Source organism: Pagrus pagrus (assembly GCF_965226575.1).
Source record: "Pagrus pagrus genome assembly, chromosome: 23".
NCBI lineage: Eukaryota > Metazoa > Chordata > Actinopteri > Spariformes > Sparidae > Pagrus > Pagrus pagrus.
In genome coordinates this window covers 12,066,054-12,084,576 of record NC_140205.1, presented here as the reverse complement: position 1 = coordinate 12,084,576, position 18,523 = coordinate 12,066,054, and the positions used below count along the sequence as shown (strand labels likewise).

The 18,523-nt window shown below is 41.3% G+C and overlaps 1 protein-coding gene across 2 annotated transcripts in view; it reads left to right on the top strand.

Moving 5' to 3' along the window:
* atxn7l1 (ataxin 7-like 1) overlaps positions 1–17,859 on the top strand; it is a 33,035-nt gene extending 15,176 nt beyond the window's left edge. For both annotated transcript variants that reach the window (XM_084345957.1, XM_084345956.1), the window contains 9 exons: positions 450–648; positions 752–1,179; positions 4,200–4,282; positions 6,895–7,154; positions 7,745–7,955; positions 8,797–8,918; positions 9,445–9,987; positions 10,445–10,697; positions 12,531–17,859. In XM_084345957.1, coding sequence (XP_084202083.1) covers positions 450–648; positions 752–1,179; positions 4,200–4,282; positions 6,895–7,154; positions 7,745–7,955; positions 8,797–8,918; positions 9,445–9,987; positions 10,445–10,697; positions 12,531–12,548 — 2,117 coding nt within the window. In that variant the 3' untranslated portion in view covers positions 12,549–17,859. The remainder of the gene's footprint in view (positions 1–449; positions 649–751; positions 1,180–4,199; positions 4,283–6,894; positions 7,155–7,744; positions 7,956–8,796; positions 8,919–9,444; positions 9,988–10,444; positions 10,698–12,530) is intronic.
* The last annotated feature ends 664 nt before the right edge of the window (positions 17,860–18,523 follow it).

Sequence of the window (18,523 nt, the reverse complement as noted above, 5' to 3'; positions counted from 1 at the left end):
GTGAGCTCCTCTCCTCTCCTACTCTCCTTGTGATTTATCCCCCTCTATCTGTGTCTCAGCATCCTTTCACTTGTGTATTCAGATCAGATCTGGGTCAAAAGGTATTCATAATTGCTGCTCTTGTTTGAACCTCAAACAATAACAGATTGGTTGCGTTTGTCACACAAGGACCCTTCAGATGGTGTCAGGCAAGTTGCTAATTAGTCAAAAGTACATTTAATTGATTTGTAAATACTTTGGAGGAAAGGTTCTGACACTGAGAGACAGAAGTTGGTGTAAACATCACACCGCGCTACACTATTACTCAACTGAGGTGCTAATGACATGCAAATGAGATCCAAAAAAGTACCCAGATCCAAAAAGTAGCTATTAGCAACACACAGTAGGACTGTGTCTTGTTTGTTTTGTTCAAGATCTTTGTCTCTGCTTCTGTCTTGACCTGTTTTTAGAGAAGCGCCACGTCTCCCCCGTCCCCTCCCGGAGCCCCGTGGTCCCCATGAAGCCCAAAGCACCGGCAGTGGCCCCCGCTGTGGCTCCCAGTCCTGGGGACACGCTGGCCTTCAGGGTCCCTAAAGATTACCCTCACTCCCGCTTCAGCAAGGCGCCGCTTGCTGTCTACCCACCAAAGGGGGCACGGAGCAAGACGTGGTAAGCACATACTTATTCTTTTCTAAAATGATGACTTTCTTGCTCATATTCTCACAACATTTTTGAGAGCTGATTTAACCTCACTCCCACTTCTCCTTTCCAGTGTATCTCTTCCAGTCGTGAGCCTAGAGAAGATGCCGTGCCTCAACCGAGCAGACTCTGCGTCACATGTGCGCCTCACCTCCTCCACCTCCCCCTCTCCCTCCTCCCTCAAACCTCTGTCCCTCACTCCCCTGGCCTCCCAGCGGTCTGGCGAGAAGCTCGTGAACGGCCGAGGCACCAGCGGGCCATCCACGCCGCGCTCCACCGTGTCTCCATCCTCTCTGGATGGGCGGCCCAGTCCGGCGCGCTCTCCGCTGGACAAGCGGCCGTCGTCCACTCCCTCGCCTTCGCCGCTGGACCGGAAACCCTCCCCGTCACCTTCACCTGCTCACAGATCTGGTGCTCTGCCATCATCGTCTGCATCGCCACTGGAGACGAAGCACCAAAACGGGACAAAGACTCCCTCCAGGTCACAGAAAAGACTCTCAGGTCAGTTCTAAGATGATAAACTTTTAACAATTACGTAATTCCCCTGCTTTTATTTTCATTGGTGCGAGTGATCTCGATGCAACCTATAGATCACAAAACTGATTCTAAAGCTTTTCAGGTTTCCTGTGCTGAAGGAGTTAAATATTTCTGTCTTTTTATTAGTTTTTACACAAGAATTCCTACAAAAACATATATACATATGCTCCCACAAGCTCTCCATATCCTTTGGAAAGCTTACAGGCTGAGCAAACAGGACAGTGGTAGGGTGAGACTATGTGTATTGGAAAAGGAGAGACGCATGTCTTACTCTTTTCCTGTCTCAACTCTTTTTATTTTAAATGAACATGAACGCATAGCAATGAAGATAAAAAGATTTGTGATGGATGCCTCAGGGTCTGGTTGTCGGTGTCATGTCTCTCGGTCCAGCTTTTTCTCTTGGTTTGTGCCGTAGTCTCGCTGTGCTCCCAGCCTCTGATTTACACCCTCTAATTCACAAGCTCCTGCTGCCAAAAAGCTGCCTGTCTTCTTGAGAGATTTCCCCCACCTCCTGCGCGTCTGTATTTTTTCATCCTCTCACTCTCCACCTCCTGCCTCGACCTCCACGTCTCTCTCTCTCACACACTCCTACCCTGGCCTCATTAGTTTTTTTTTTCCTTTCACACACTCCGGTCTCCTCCTCACTTCTGGGATTTTTACTCATTTTCGTTTCTCACTCATCTCGTTCTTCTGCTTTCTGCGTTTTTTGGTTTCCCTTTTTCATCAGTGTCGGTGTTAACACTACCCATCGTTCTTTCTCTCAACTTCCTTTTTATATGTGAGAAACTGTGAGTGAGCTTGTGAGTTTTGTTTACGTCTAAGTGTGTTTGTCACATGTACATTTGTGCATGTTTGTCCACCCGTATCCACCAGGGCTGTCTCATACTGCAAACACAAAAAGATTACAGGGATTATAGGAGAGGCCAGCACTAGATTACAGCCCTCTGACAGTAACACTCCTTAAGATAACCTGCTGACCCAAGATTGTTGTTGTGTGGTGTAACAAAGTTTTGTCTGTCGTTCTGAGCAATGCTTTTGCTTTTGGTAACAGCATAGAAAATTCATTTAAGATTAAACTGAGTTTCAACTTGTGCCATTTGATCCAAGATGTAAGAACGGTCCATAATTAGTAGTTGCAAGTGGTTAATAAAAAATTAGAGATGAATCTGAATTTCAATTGTTTAACAACTTAATTCCTATTTTTGTATTACCTGATCACCATTTGTGATTTGACTTGTTTACCAACTTAACTCATATACACGATGCTGCTTTAGATAATCTCTTATGCTGATTTTTACTGTTGCTTTCCATAATGGACACAGATTTAAAACACTTGCTCAAACAGTAAACGTCATTAGATTTGACAGAGCTATTCAGAATTGTTGTTTTGAGATGACAACGTTAAACTGAGGATATGTTTAACACCTGTGTTGTGATGGCTCTTGTAGCTGCCTTATTGGATGTCAGGTACTGTGTAGGTAGATGCGAGGCTCCGGTTATTCAAAAATGTGGCTTTTTATTAACTGAAATAAATGAAAGCAAAACAGAAGTTGAATGTTAATTGAAATGGTGCCTAAATGAGTTGAACAACAGTCACTGACTCAGACCAAGCCAAATGACAAAGATAGGGAACATACTGTAAACTGGCCAAAACTTTGACACGACTGGTGGACAAAACATGACAGCTGACATGGTGATGGCTTGCAACTACAATATATTAATTATAATAAAGAGGAACAGTAATAATGAACTAGTGACAAATCAGACTGAAAATGACCTGTGTTTTAACAAAAGTCTTAATGAGAGAAAGGTCAGATAAAACTGAAAATGTGAGGGTAAGTGGACATAAATTCACAGGGGTGCACAGCCAAGTGACAGTGTTGGCTGCCTCCCAGCATCTAGTCAATCAAATTTGTGAGTAAATGTTGTCATATCTATCATGGAATTTTATCAATGATTATTTGAAAATATATTGTTGCCTAGTAAAACAACTCAGCAGAAGCACAAGGATAACAAGACAAGAAGCAACTGTGCGGGTGAGCTTTACAGAAGTAATCTCACCTCATTACACATCATAAGCAAATACAGTACAAAAGTCATGTAATCACAAAAAACAAATGAGCAAGCATAATATTGAAAAGCATGCATAAAGTAGGCATCATAAAACAGTGAAAATATAAAACAAATCATGTTGAAAATGTAAGCAACTCAGCACCTTCTTGCACACTGTCGAGCAATATTTTCAGCTTGTATTCATTGCTGTGTACTACTTTGTAGATGTTGTCATTACATGCATATTTAGTGACCAGTGGTCAATTAACCCTTAAACCCCCTAAAAACAAGTTGTAGTATTTCTTTATAACATTTAATATTCATGACTAGATACAGACACCACAGATGAGCAAATGCACACAGTATGATAATCACTGCAATCCTAGTAAAGAGCTGATTGAGAAAATACATCATGAGGATGTTCTGTATTAGTCTTAAGTCTGCTGCTTTGTAACGCAAAACACGTTTTGGCACAAGAAGAGCTCCTTACAGTAAACAGACACAGTTTTAACACACATCAAACTACATCGTACCTCAGATTCAGTTCATTAAAGCAGGAGAGAGTTTCCTGAGCTGCCAGTCACAGTTGACTCCTGTCAGGCTGCCAGTGTGTCCTGTCACGAGTGATTTGTCACAGCTTGTACAGTTTATCTGTTTCAAACTGGAAGCGTTGCTACAATGCTGTCACACAGTGTAGTGCTGTTAGACTATAGTAGCTGTAGACCGTGACCGAGTGATTGAATGAACAAAAGAAGATGTCAATAGATGAATGTCAGTGAGTGAACTGCCGTCTCAATAGTGACAAATTAATATAACACTTGGTGGTACTGGAAGGCTCCCACTCCTGGCAAATGTGATTTGAGACGGGTAGGCAGAAATGATTATCTTATTATCTTTGCTACCAGTCTAATATGTGTATGTTTTTTTTATAGGGAGAGTGTTTGATCCCAACAAGCACTGTGGAGTCCAGGACCCCGAGACTAAACGACCCTGCACGCGGTCGCTCACCTGCAAGGTGACTCAAACACAGACACTCGCACTCTCCACACACAGTGATAGAGTCCCAACCTTCTTCCTGCCTCCACTCTGAGGCCTCTGACCAGGAACGCAGCTTTGTTTGTTTATGAGAGTCATAATATTGAAGGGTGGGTGCACTAACATTGCTACTGTGGGACTCCAACCACAGCTATGATCCCGTCTGCCGCCCTGCCCGTCTCTGTGATGTGTCTGCACTTCCCAATTCTCAGTTAATTTGGGGTAGCAGTGCTAAAGCATTATAGGGCCCACACTTCCCTTGATGAGGTAATTATAGATGTTGGATGAGGCTACAACATCTTGTAGCTGTAAAACTCTATTTTACCGCCCTTTAATTAATTCTAGCAGGCTTTACTAATCACTTCAAACTGGTTGTTAAGTAATTAAACATGTATCAGGCTGGTGTGTTGGTGTTTTTTTAGAGTGGTTTGGAAGATTATTAATGTCTGGCAGTCCCAACAACAACCATGATTTCAAGAGCGGGACCTGGGCCCCGTTTCCCAAAAGCTTCTCGAGGTTGATTGTGAAATCCACCGAATGAACCTTATTAGACTTAAAAGGTGTTTTCCAGAAGCATTGTCACTGAAGATGCTCTCAGTACCTCCTTCTGCCTCTTAGGAGACTAAGTTGCTGAACTTGCCGGAGGAACCAGAAACTGCATGTTTCTCTGAGGTTTAATGACCACCAATGCTCTCTGCCAAGTGATATTTCAAGTTAAGTAAGTGATGATTTTGAATAAGAAGATTTGTAGGGATGCACGATATGGATTTTTTTTAGCCGACATCGATAACCAATTATCTGCTTCTCATGGCTGATACCGTTGAGATTACCGGTAATCTCACATTTTTGTGTTTTAAAAAGAAGTTTTTAACCTGTAGTTTATTCACACCTGAGCGTGAAAAAGGCTTAGATGTAGTCCGCAAAGATGGAGGATTTAATATTCCCACCGATACAGATAACCGATAATATAAATTTCCCAATATCGGGACAGTAATTTATCAGTTTTCCACTTTCTGTTGTCATCATTTTCTCTCTTCATTCTCTGCTACCATTAATCTCTTTTGGCTGAAATGCCACTTTCCTGATGTTTGTTTGCAGTTTCCATGGCTCCTTTTTTATCTTGCATCTTTTATTTTCATGGTTTTTTTTATAAACGTGTTGACTGTATAGTCTTATACATGTTAAAATAGAACAGAAACTTTTTTAGCTTCCTTCTATAAAGTAACTGAAATCACAAAAGCAAGAGCTGAAAGCTGTAGACGGTTGACTATACATTAACTGTTGTTGTCATTCAGAAAGATTTGGGCTTTAAAACTTTTTTGACAACATTTGCGCTCTGTTATTCATGTATTGTCAATATATATTACAGCTTACAGACAGTGAAATATACCAGGCTACTTTAAAGCATTCGTAGGCCCCCCTGGCTTAGGGGTTGAGGCCCTTATCGTGAACGGCAGCGTCTCCAGTTTGAGTCTGGCTGACTTTTGTTGCATCTCTCTCTCCCTCATTTCCTGTCATCTCTCCACTATCAATTATAGAGGCTTAAATGGCTGAAAAATACTTTCAAAAAGGGAATTCGGCCTCCTCTGGAGAGCACTTGCTTTTAAGTGCTGGTTTGGGAAAGGCATGTAAAAATTCAAGAGTGTGTGTAGAAGCCCTCTTTGAAAACGTTTCTCTACTTCTAAGGTTGATCATTGCTAGGAAACGCAGCGCTGTTCAAGTGGCATTGCGTCTTGTTACTCCAGCAATCTCGCATTGTGCCTCCATATAGTTGGGGAACTCGAGAGGCAGGTAGAAAATAAGAATGATCCAAATGTGTGTAGCAGAGCCCGAGACATCCTCAATTGTTGTCTTTGTTATGGATTTAGCTTCAAAACACTGGATTCCTACATTTCCCATAATCCAACTGGATAGCATCTTTCATGAGCCTTTCCTCCCTACTTGGTAATCGCCTGTCTCTTTCAGATACCACACCTCCATTTTGGTACTCTTTCTGTTATAAATGTGTTGACTCCAAGCTCCAAATCCTCATGACATCACTGTGACATCAGCTAAATGCAATGAGTAGTTCTCATAACGAGGGAACTTTGAAAATTAGTGATGATCCCATTTAAATAAGTGACTTATCACAGTGTTATTGAGCAGCAAGATATTTTGTAACTATAAAAGAAGCACCTACTCAGTCTGACCGAGTACAGGAAACATTTCTCCTTCTATTTGGACTATTGGAAAACCAAATGTTTGATGGCTGGTTACCTTCCAGAGTGGCTGGAAGGGTAGACAAGCTCACCATGCACTGGCAATATTTACCCGTGTTAGTGTGGTGTGACGTGAGCAGCAGCATGGTGCAGTGATTGCGGAAACTTTCCTGAAACCAGAGAGCCGTGACTCAAGCCCCTGTGAGTGCAACCATCAGCCCTGCTGCAGTATGTTTGAGCTACTCTCTGAACTCCTCATTGATCAATACTTTCATTAACAAGGCTCCCTGGAAATCACCCAATACCTCTAGGTGACTGTGCTTATTAGCTCACAGTAGGACAAGTATAAAATTGCTGTTAACCTTTTTTTTTATGTCTTTCTTGGTCGTTACAGACTCACTCCTTAACCCACCGCCGAGCCGTCCCCGGCCGAAGGAAACACTTCGACATCCTCCTGGCCGAACACAAGGGGCGGCCGAAGGAAGGAGCGAAGGATAAGGATAAGGACAAGGACGTGACACAAGGAGGAGCGAAGGAAGGAGGAAGTCTGAGTAACACGTCACAAGAGACCGCAAGTCCCAGCAAGCCTCACTGCCCAAACGGACGACCCTTGTCCACGCTGAAGCTACGGCTGGCAAATGCACACATACCCAGGTAGGTAGCAAAGAAAGGCCATAAAACTGTCCGACAAGGTTATATTTGGGTTAGGGTTATGTCAGTTACATTTTACAAGTGTCTAATCTTCTTAAGTATCCTCGGTGCCCAGATGTTTTGATTGCATAAATTATTATTATTATAAAGAGGGACGTTAGATCCAGAAAGTAAAATCTTTCAATGCATCCAACACTGTTTCCATTTACTTACTTAGAATTACTTTTACTGTCTTGTACTTATGCTTACTAAATATGACGCTTTTTCACATCACTGGAGTATAGGAGTTTTACTGTAATGGGCCCAGACAGATGCCTAGGAAACCCTTGTCTGTTCATGTTTTCTCCACCAGGGGATGCTGTAAACAAGAGTGCTAGAAAGGGTTAGGAGATGACAGGTCTGCCTCTGTGAAAGTGTTACGAGAGACTCATTTCCTCTTGCTGCTTAGAAGATGATCCTCTGAAAAAGGAAGTTACTTGGGGATTTGTCACTATATCAGACATGTTTGTGTCTTTGTCATCTGCTCATTCTGTCTTTTGGTTTCTCTCTTCTTCTACCTCACCTACTGTGTCCTTCAATCCTGTCCACTCCAGGGTTCCAGGCTCCACCACCTCCACCTCCAGTCCTCTGCCCCCGGCGCCAGCCCCTGCCCCTGCCCCTAACCCAGAGCCGTCCCTCCACAGTTGGGCGACGGCAGCAGGAGACGGCGGCCGACTTTCCAGCGACGAGGGAGACGCAGAGACTCCGGAGGACACTGACAGACCTGCCTTTCACTGCTCCAATCGCCACCCACAGCCTTTAGGGGTAAATACTATTACTGCTAAAGCTGCACTAACAGACATTTTCATAGTCCATAATATTTTATTATTTTTACCCTGGAGGGCCTACTTTAATATGCCATTTAGAGGAATTATTTGTGTTCAGACATGTAGCTCTTATTGATTTTTTCAGTGGTAAAAAGAGGGGCAGTTTTATTGTCAAAGCTGTTCAAAAAGTGGCTGCAATGTTACGCTATTATTTGCATATAAAAAGCTGATGTTGTTTACTTTTGAACGCTTTCTGCAGTTGAACAAGTGTAAAGAAAAGACTGTCTATCTGGAAACATAAGATTAATGTGGAGACTGTTGTTCAGAATCTGGGTCAAGACCAGAAAGGTGATCACAGGAAGGATCCACGACTAATTTCCTGTCTTAATTAGGTTGTACATTATACTGTCATTAAACCAGTGACATTAAAGGTTTAAAGCTGCCTGCTCTCACAAGGTTTATAGTGAAGTCTTCTGTTAGAAACTAGAAAGAGGCATTGATTTGGTAACATTGTCCTTCAGCTGTTTTTTAATTTCTGAACTTGTCACAAGTCAATGTTAATTAGGTGTTTTTCCGTCTGGTTCCTTTCCACCTATCTCATCTTTCTGTCATTCGATGCATCTTTTCACTCATCACACATCCTGCTCCGTCGACACACCTCTTACTTCCTCCCTCTCTTGCTCTTGTTTTTTCTTTGTTTCTCTTTGCGTCCTCGTCATTCATCTTCCTGTCTTTCTCTGTTTTACCACTCCCTCTCTCTTTTCTCCCATCAATGTCTTCCTCCATGCCTCAACCTTCCTCCTCCCACCTTATACCCTTCGTCTTCGCTCTCCCTCCAGTGTTGCGTCTTCAGCAGCAGGCTCATGGGTCGGGGCCACTACGTGTTCGACAGACGATGGGACAGGATGAGGCTGGCACTGCAGAACATGGTGGAGAAACACCTTAACGCACAGATGTGGAGGTGAGCATCCTTAAACATGTATTCCCTCAATGAGCTGTTTTGTTTTTTTTTCTCTGATTCGAAAAGCTTTTTCACATACAAACGTAAATGAAGCTGTATATTTTAATTTCACCAGGAAGAACATGCATACAGAAATAGATTTAGTGTCACTATGAATAGGTGTAAAAGAAAGAGGAGATAATGTGTTGTATGAGGGAAAGTAATACAATCATGTGCGTAGGCAGGAAGTGTGTTTAATCTTAGATAATAGTTATCAAAAACACAAATACATGAAGAGAAAAAGATGATGATGAAAGGAATAGCACTTTCATTTTGACCATATTGATAAAATCATTGGAGGAGCAACAGCAGCTAATGAGCTAAATATGCAGGATTGATTAACAAAATTCTGCAAATTTTCTCCTCTTCATGAAGAAACAGAAAACCATTGTTCAGTAAAATACAACATATTGATTAGCACTTAAGTTTTAGCATTCTCAATCAATAGTTAGAGTTCTCATTTAGAACATCTTCTTCCTCTTCTCAGGAAGGTGCCCCTGGCTCCTGACAGCCTCCTCTCCCTCTCATCCTCCTCTGGCACCTCCCCCGTCACTTCTCAACAGACTCTCTCTCCCGCCTCCGTCACATCTCCTCTCCTCTCCTCCCCCTCCAACTCCCTCTCCTACACCGCCACGTTCCCTCAGTCGGCATCCGCGGCCGGAGTGTTCAGCATTCGAGACGCCGCGCAGCCCGTCGCCCCAGTTTCCGTGCTGGGTAAAGCCCGTAACGGCACGCATAAAGCCAGCCGCACATCCAAAGACGCTGAGGACTCGGCAGCAGGGTCTAAGAAGAGAAAGAACTCTTCCTACTCCTCCTCCTCAGCCTTTTCTTCTTCCTCCTTGTTTCCGACTGTGGATAATCACAAGAGGAATGGCAGCAGCTATCATCCAACGTTACAAGGTTCAGGAGGGGTAGCAGCAAGCCAAGCCAGGAAAAAGGGACTTGGGCGCGGGGGGAGCGGGCTTTGGAGCGGCGGAGAGGATTGGCTGTCCAGAGCTGAAGGGTCTCATAGCCACAACTCACAAAACAGGTGGGTACAGAACAGTTAAAAGTTTAGACAGTCACAGAAACTAATGTGATCTTAAGTTTGTGTTGTTGAGAAGATACTGGAGAAGAGCCTCCATACAAGAGCATGTGTTCAACATATTGCCCCCCAAATAAAATCGTATTGTCTTTATTGGTCTAACAAAGGAAGGGATCCTCGCCTGGGCCACAAACAAAGAACACAATACAGGCTCAGCTCAGCACGACATAGCACAGTATGTAGAGAAACAGGGTGATTTATTAAAACTAGAGCAGTGTGTAAACATAGAGGACAGTGCCAGCAGTGCAGAGGCTGTGATGACAGGTGTTTGGCTTTCCTCTAGAATATACAGCACTATGAAATCTGCTCGGATGATTTTATACCATCCCAAATAGATCCTACTGTACATTGAAAAGTCAACCAGAGCGTTTTGTACATTATTAACGGCAACTTTCCTCCTCAGTCGGGAACTTGGCACCACCAGTATACCCTACTCGCCCAACAAGGAGCCTGCCTCCGCGGCCCATCAGCCCCTGGCTCCCCCCTCCGGACCTTTGGCCTATGGGGGAGGAGCGGAGGGGAGGAAGAGGAGGAGTCCAAGCTCCTACAGAGGAAAGGCCAGCAAGCTGAGCAGGCCGGGTGGACTGGAGAGCCTCTTTGGGAATGGGAGCGATGGTGGGGGGATACTGGCTTCGGGGCCCGAGTCCCCAAGACAGGTAGGAATCCACCTCAATGAATCCTACTGACTTTGTTAATCTCCTGACCTTTCCTCTAGCGCCACCATGGGGTCAAAATTGTCCAGTACTTTGGTTTATGAGCAAATACCTGCAAAAATAAAGAGAGTTGTACTGTTCAGTGCTAATTCTGCAAATGTTATGCTGACACACTAAATAAAGATGCTGAACAGGGTAACCATTGTACTTGCCTACCGTCAGCCAGTGAAGAAAGAAGTCCTCATCATGCACTTGAGTATTAGTTGCAGTACCACAGTGTAGAAATACTCTTTTACAAGTAAAAGTATTTAAATTCTACTGAAGGTATCAAAAATAAAAGTAGTCTTCATGCAGAAATGACGCATTTCAGAGTAATATTGATAGATATAGATGCAGTCTATAAAAGGGCTAATTTAAATTACTTTATATTACCAAATATACTAATACTTCTTGAGCTATAATAATGAATCAGCGGTTATTTGCTGATAATATCTTGTATTGATAATCTCAATCCGCAAAGTAGAAATTTAATAAATGTTGTGGAATAAAAAGTACTACATTTGTCTCAAGTACAAGTACCTCAATTTTCAACTTCAGTAAAGTAGATGAGTAAATGCACATAGTTACCTGCCACCACTGGCATCAGCATGTTCATACTTTCATTGTGAGCATGTTATATGCTGACAGTCACACGCTGCTCAAATCACAGCTCTGCCTAGCTGCTAGCACGGCTGTAGACTCTTATCCTTGTTAAACTGTCAGCAGTCTGGTTTATAACAGATGTAATGCTAAAACTCTGGCATTCTGTGTCAATTCTCTTATAAAACCAAACCATCATTAAAGAAGTATTTCACTGCTGGAAAGATGGCGCCTGATTAAATTTGGGCTGTCTGTGCTGTAGAAAGACAAATATTTTGGAAATTGGTGCTTCATGGTCGTTTTGCTCAAAAGGTAGAAAACCTACAACAATCACAATGCACTGGGTGGTCTTGTTTTTTGCAAGTTGTCCGTCATGAACCAGTAAGGCAGCCAGCTGGTAACAAACAATATGGCATTACATCTAAACAGCACGCTAAAATATGTTTCTGAAAATATTTAGATGATGAACAGGATCGCAGTTCATATTTGATTAGCATACCTTGTTTTACATGAGAGTTTAATGACAGACCGCTTACTTGATCCTCCCTTTTCTCTCAATTCGACCATACTCTTTGTGTCCATGGATGCGGCATACAAAACTACAGAAGTACAAACTGTATCTGATGAAACAGTCCTGAAATCCATCTGGCCAGATGATGCGCTTTGTGTCATCTGGTGGATTTTTGCTGACAAAATGGAAAGAAGTTTACCATTATTCAGCTGCATGTAATATCAATATTGTAGTGATGCAAAGCTGGTTGAAAGTCAGCATTTCGACAAATTGGCGATTTAATTTTCAGTTTCTAAAATACATTGATGATAAAATAAAACATCACTCTACGAGCCAACTAATTCATGTGCATTAGTTCTATTACTTTCGTAAAAGAATCAAGCCTGAATGAATGAGGACTAATGTGATATTTTTTCAGATTATTTTGAATGTAACATATGTAGCCTAATCCTAAACTCACATAGGTGACAAGCTCACATTTCACATTTGCTGTTGCTGTTAGGCCGCTGCACTGTACAGAGTTGCCTTGTATTCACGATTTTAGTGGGAAAAGGCCGTTTAAAGGCGCTTTAAATTTGTTGCTCCCTGCAAAGTTTTATGTAACTTCTCAAAAAATGTGAGAAGTTGCTTTACACACGGTCAAAACCCAGCAGAAAATCAGCCTCCCTTTCTTCTTCTCCCTGTAGGCCAAGTTGCATCACTGACAGAAACCAGCTCCATGGACTGAATGTTGGGCAGCTGTTCAGGCCACCACCGTTTGTGACCTTCGACCCCACCACTCTTCCACTGACGGCACCAATCAGACTGCTTCATCTGGGCGATGTCACCCCTATTTACCCAGTGACAGTTCGGTTCACCCGCTTGTGACATCGGGGCTCTCTCTGGAGCCCACACAGTTAGCTGGCACTCACTTCCACTCTTCCACCACCCTAATTATGGAGCGTTTTGATGGAAAGCTGCTGTGCTATCACTGTGGTCGCGGTCTTTACAGAACAAGACAGTGGAATCCAAAAAACTCATCCTCTGAAAAGGGAATTTGCCTCACAATGTTTCCAAGGCATTGTTGATAATACCACCACTGTACAATTTTTGTAAACAATCAGAGTTTGTGTTCTGGTTGCTGTGTCCGCTCAGCTGATGAGGAAAAGAGGTCTGCGATTGTTTATGGGAGTTAAACGGTTGAAGGACCTACTGACACGACTACTGTAGGATTAAGCCTTCAGCTATACCAGCTCTAATGACCCCCTCGTTACCGCTTTCCTCTCTTTCTCTGGTTTTACATTTTCCTCTTCCTCAGCGACGGAAGAGAGAGCAGCAGCTGTAGTAGCTGGGTTTTATCCAGCTTCTTCTCCCCTTTCAGTATCTTTCTTTCTGTCTCTCCACATTTCTTAACATCACACATCTTTGTCAACATCTCTACAATTCTCTTTTTTCCTTCCTCTCCCCCATCTCCCTATCCAATCCCAGCATGCCCGTGTTCAAAGTGCACTTACTGCCCTTGCTTCACCTCGCTTCCCTCTTCACCGACTCCAGAACGGTCTCCTGCAGTGCCACGCGAGGACCTGTTCGCACAAGGGAAGCAAAGAAAAACATCTGTGTTAACAACAACGCAGCGTCAATGCATTGTATTTTTGCTATAGGAAGAGATGTTGAAGATTGTTTTTTTCATGTTGCGAGAAACACAAACTCCTGCCTGTGTGTCAGGATCCAAAAAGGAATTATTACTACGGTGTTGGATCTTTTTTTTTTTTTGTACAATAATTTATCATTCTGAAATGATCTTCTAACTGACCATCAAGGTTTGAGCTACAGAGACTTTTTGAGCAAAAATTAATTTCTACGGCATTTAGAAGAAATGTTGAAAGTATTATGCTGAGTTTGTATTGTTTAAAATGTGTACATATCTGTTGTTATTATTTTTGTATTTATTAATAGTTCCCCCCCCTTTTACTTATTACGAGCTAAAGAGAGGGAGTGTTTCTGCCCTCCCAGCGCAGTTTGTGTGTAATAATATTGATGAGATGGGCCTGATTTCTCAAAATCTTCAAGAGTTTGTTCATTAGCAAGTTTTAAATGAATTCTAATTAATACTCAAACACAACCAAACACGAACTTTGAGTGAGGCTGCTGTGTATGTCATTTCCATTTCAACAACAGCCTGTGGTCAATTCTGAAACATTTTTTTTTTACTGAGTTCTAATAACCAATTCTAGTTAATTATAGCTTGTTATCTTGCCTTCACTCAAGATACACTCACATAGCTTCTAACTGCATCTCACATGCTGTGTCCCAATTGGATAAAAGTTAATAAGAGCCTGTTTACACCTGGAATAAATGTGCATTTTAGATCATCCAATCAGAAGTGGACAGCTATGAGTATGTTGTAGTGTTTCTGCTCATGAGTCTCAAGTGACCATGTGACTTGATTTCACAACAATCATCCTTAAAACATTGTTGCAATGTCGATGTCGAGGTTTGATTTTGTTAATGACATTTATGACGTGCTTTTAAGGAGATATCAAAATATTAAGATATGTATTGTGTATCACGATATAGCATAAAAATGTTGCAGTATTACTTTGAGATCATATTAAAAGGGCACTATGTAGTTTTGGAGGAGAAATTCAAACTCAGAATTTTAATATTTACAATATTAATGAGGTAATAATACAAACTTAGAAATATTTATTATGTCCATCACTGAATAAACAAGCTGTGCTCAGAGGAAAATAAGGCCCCCAGAACACTGAAGCTAGAATTGTGGCAGGGTCCGCCAAATATTAACAAAGTAAAACAGAATGAAATGAAAGTTTGTTTAGACATTAAAAAAAGTCAGTAAATAAAGATCTTTATCTTCTGATTAAAATTTCTTTAGGAAAACTTCACTTATAGTCACACATAGACTGCTAGAACGAAAGCTGACACAATGTTTTTTTACCAGGAAACAAACAACTTAATGTATTGCATTTAATGTTGAATATACAAGAAGGCAATAATTATTTAGAATGAACTGTAGCCATTTCGCAAAGTTTTGTAGGTTTCTCCTCACTCAACAACTAAACAACAACTAAAAATTGTGATTTAAGGGGGTCTGGAGATATTGCAGTTAAAAGTTCAATGGTGAATTATGGTGGAACATACCGCGTGTTCACAAACATTTGCTGCTTATCTTGGCAGGTATGAGGGACCCAAACACGCAATTTGCATTGCAGTGAACAAAATGGAAATCATTGTGTCAGTTGAGTAGGCGTTCTTTCACTGCGTCCCAGGACACGTGCATACACACTGCTAAAAGAATGTGGTCACATGCGGCCCAGACAACCTCTGAATGTGGTCTTAGTGATCGAAGCTCAATCTGTTTTGGGGTGCATTCACACCTGTACTCAGAGCTGTCCATGCCTGTTAATGTCAGATGCAAACAGGGCCTGATTATAGTAAAGTATGTACCATTTACTATCCGTTAGAGTATACTGTTTTCTGATGTATTTTTACAAGAAATTGACATGTTTAGCATTTGTATACTGCCTTCATCAACCGATGGAGTTTACATCACCCCAAGTACTTGAGTTAGCCTCTCGATGTTGTCAGATTTAAGAGGTGATGGTCCAAAATCTCAGTAAACAGTGATGTTTTTATACCAGTACTTCTAATAGCCGTGTGATTTGGCTTCCACAAATGAACAAACTAGGTTGATTTTTGTGAAACCAGGCCCTGGTTAGTATTTTTCACATAAGGGCCCCCACATTCCTGTTTACCTGTGGTTCCACCCTTTTTCATACTTCTTCCAATGTTCAAAACTATAGCTATATTTTTCAACTGTTTTTATCTTCCAGGACCGATTGGTTTAGTCTGTGCGATAATGCTTGGCTGCTGTGTGTGGAAAATTAAAGCCAGGTCAAAATGCTTTCACTTAACTTCCCAGCTGCACCCATCAGGCTTGGTACCATTTCATCTCTGGTGGTTCAGTAGTTCACGGCGCTGAAAATGCAGCATAGTCGTCCTGAGAGCCTTAGATGTCTTTTAAACATCTACAAGATGTAGCATCAGGTCTACAAAATAATCGCTAATTGAAGAGACATAGGTTTAATTTAAAGGTGCAATATGTAAGACTAGGCAACTGGTCAAATTCAAAACAAATAATGGGCTAACTGCTGCTAATTTTAGCTTTCCTTCGCTAGTTAGCTCAGTTAGCTGTGCAGCTAGCAGTTCAGAGTGGGAACTCAGGGCCATGGTGTTGGTGTTTACACTGTTAGCACAGGAGTTTTGGACCAGGACGGGCTCGGTTAGCATGCTAACTTCAGTAAATATTTCTCCAACACAAAGCAGACATCATCATGTCGAAATGTTCTATTTTTTTACATTCTGTTGATAATTTTAGTTTTGAGTTTTCTGTTTGTTCTTTTTTTTTTACTTCAAACAAATAGCTAGGTAGCATATCACCAGAGTACCCGTTAACTGTAGCTGCTGTTAGCTTGTTAGCTCAGTTAGCTGTGCAGCTAGCTGTCCTGTCAGTCAGGACCATACTCGAGAGGCCTGATCTATACTACTCAGTACATTGACACCTTTGAAATAATGTCAAAACTGTTATTTCTTCACATTTTGTTGATAATTTCAGTTATGAACGTTTTAAATTAAAATTCCTACATATTGCACCTTTTTAAAGGGAAGATTCATGACTAAAGCTGCAATTTTGTGCATATTTTCTATCGCAGCTCACTACAACAACTTCTAAAATGACACATTTCACACGATTAAATTTAACTGAGGATGTCACATTGTGAAGTTACAAGAAAAATGAAATGTGAGGGGATTTCCTTGCTTAAAGCTGGTATCGTGGATGCCATAATGTGTCAAAAAAGGTAAAAGCCTTAAAATTGTCTGAAGAGAACCCTGTCTATTCTATTTGGTGTTGCTGATAAAGGTAAAGTACCTGAAAGCATTTTGATTTGCTTGATGGCAGCATGGAGCTGTGAGCGACGCTCCCTCCTGGTACTTGTCAACTGCTTTTGTGGAAATAACGTCAAGGATTTGTTTTGTTTTTTATTCTTTTGTCTCAAAAGCATCTAAGCACTAATGATGAATGAAATTGTACATAATCAGTCGTATTTGTGTTATGCTTCTCCCAAGTGCTTCCTATGATGACACTTTATTCATCAGCGTGTGAGATCGTCTAACAGCACTTAGATCAGTTCAGTGATGCTCGCTCGGTGGTCTTTATTTTACCGTAGATACACATCGTTTATCAGTAAACTGGGTAACATGCCTACAAAAACATTGTAAACAAATCTGTCTTTTTTTTTGTTTTTATTTCAATTTTCTCAGTTCAACGCAACATCCCAAGAGATGTTCTAGTGTGTAGATGTTTTATGTTGGTTTAGTGGCTGAAAAACATGGTTTAAAAAAGACTTTTTCGCTCTTTTCACATGCTTTTTAGATCAAAGATGGCGGTCTTGGCACGAAGATGTTTTTGGGAAATGCCACCCTGACTTACTGTTTGTAGTAATAGAAATGGGGAAATTTAAGTCTGTTGCAGCTAAAACTAAGACAAAAGCTCATGGATGTTGATGTTCAGAGCAGTTGTATATTGTATTATTTGCTGTTGAATTTAATGGAGGTATTAACAGTTTTTTTTTTTTTTTTTTTTTAAACCCTCCCCTTTCCTTTTTTTGCACTTTGTCATAATGCCCAGATCTTTAATCTACTTCTATTTATATAAGTATTTGAGATATAAAAAAATCTATATCTATATATTTGTAAATGTGTTTCTGGCAACTACAGTTAAAGAAGATGAAGAGTTTATTTGTGGTGAGTTGGCACGTCGACCAGCGCACTGTTGTTGTTTGTTGTATCTGATCCAAACTGTGGTGAATGTCTGAAAAAAGCCTTGTAAGAGTTGGGGTTTATTCCATCTCACTGCTGTTGGATCAGAAAATGGATTTCCCATCAAATTAACTGAACACTTGCTGTAAAAAGAAATGGTCTTATATCCAAGCTTTTATTAAATGATTGAAAGTGGATGTTGTGTTATTTGTAAATCAAAGATGCAGCTTTTAAGTTGGAGGGAAACTGATGATGAATGTTTGTTTTGTAAATTGTAAATTTTCAAATATTCTGTCAGATGTCTTCACATGATATTGTGGTGCTGGAGAACAGCAAAAAACTTATTCTGTCACTGTCAGTGTTTTACAAAGGAGCTTAAATTATATATTTTGTGCTTACGGTTTACCAGATGCATCTTTAATTACCTTTTTTGTTTTGAAAAAACTGTCCGCTTCCAAGTCAAATTTTGAGAATGATTTTCAGACTATTGTTTGTCAGGGTGTTTTTTCCCCCCTAGCATCGTGGGCACAGCGATGGTGAAGGCTTCCAGCATTGGTAGTGCCTGACTCCGCCTTAATTCTGGCTAATCCAAAAATGGACGAAGAGGTGAAGTGTGTGGTGGTTGCTGACAGCTAGCAGCCAACAGTCACTCAAAGGCCCTTAGTTATGCATAATTACGCCTTAGTAATCCTAAAATTTGGTGATCATCAGGTCAAAATTTCAACACTACGTCCATATACATTAAAGGAAACGTTCACCCAAAAATACAAAAAATCCGTCATTATCTACTCACCCCATGTCAGTGGAAAGTCAGGTGTTCGCCATCTTGGTTGTAGCATGTTGGGAAGTTTAAATTTGC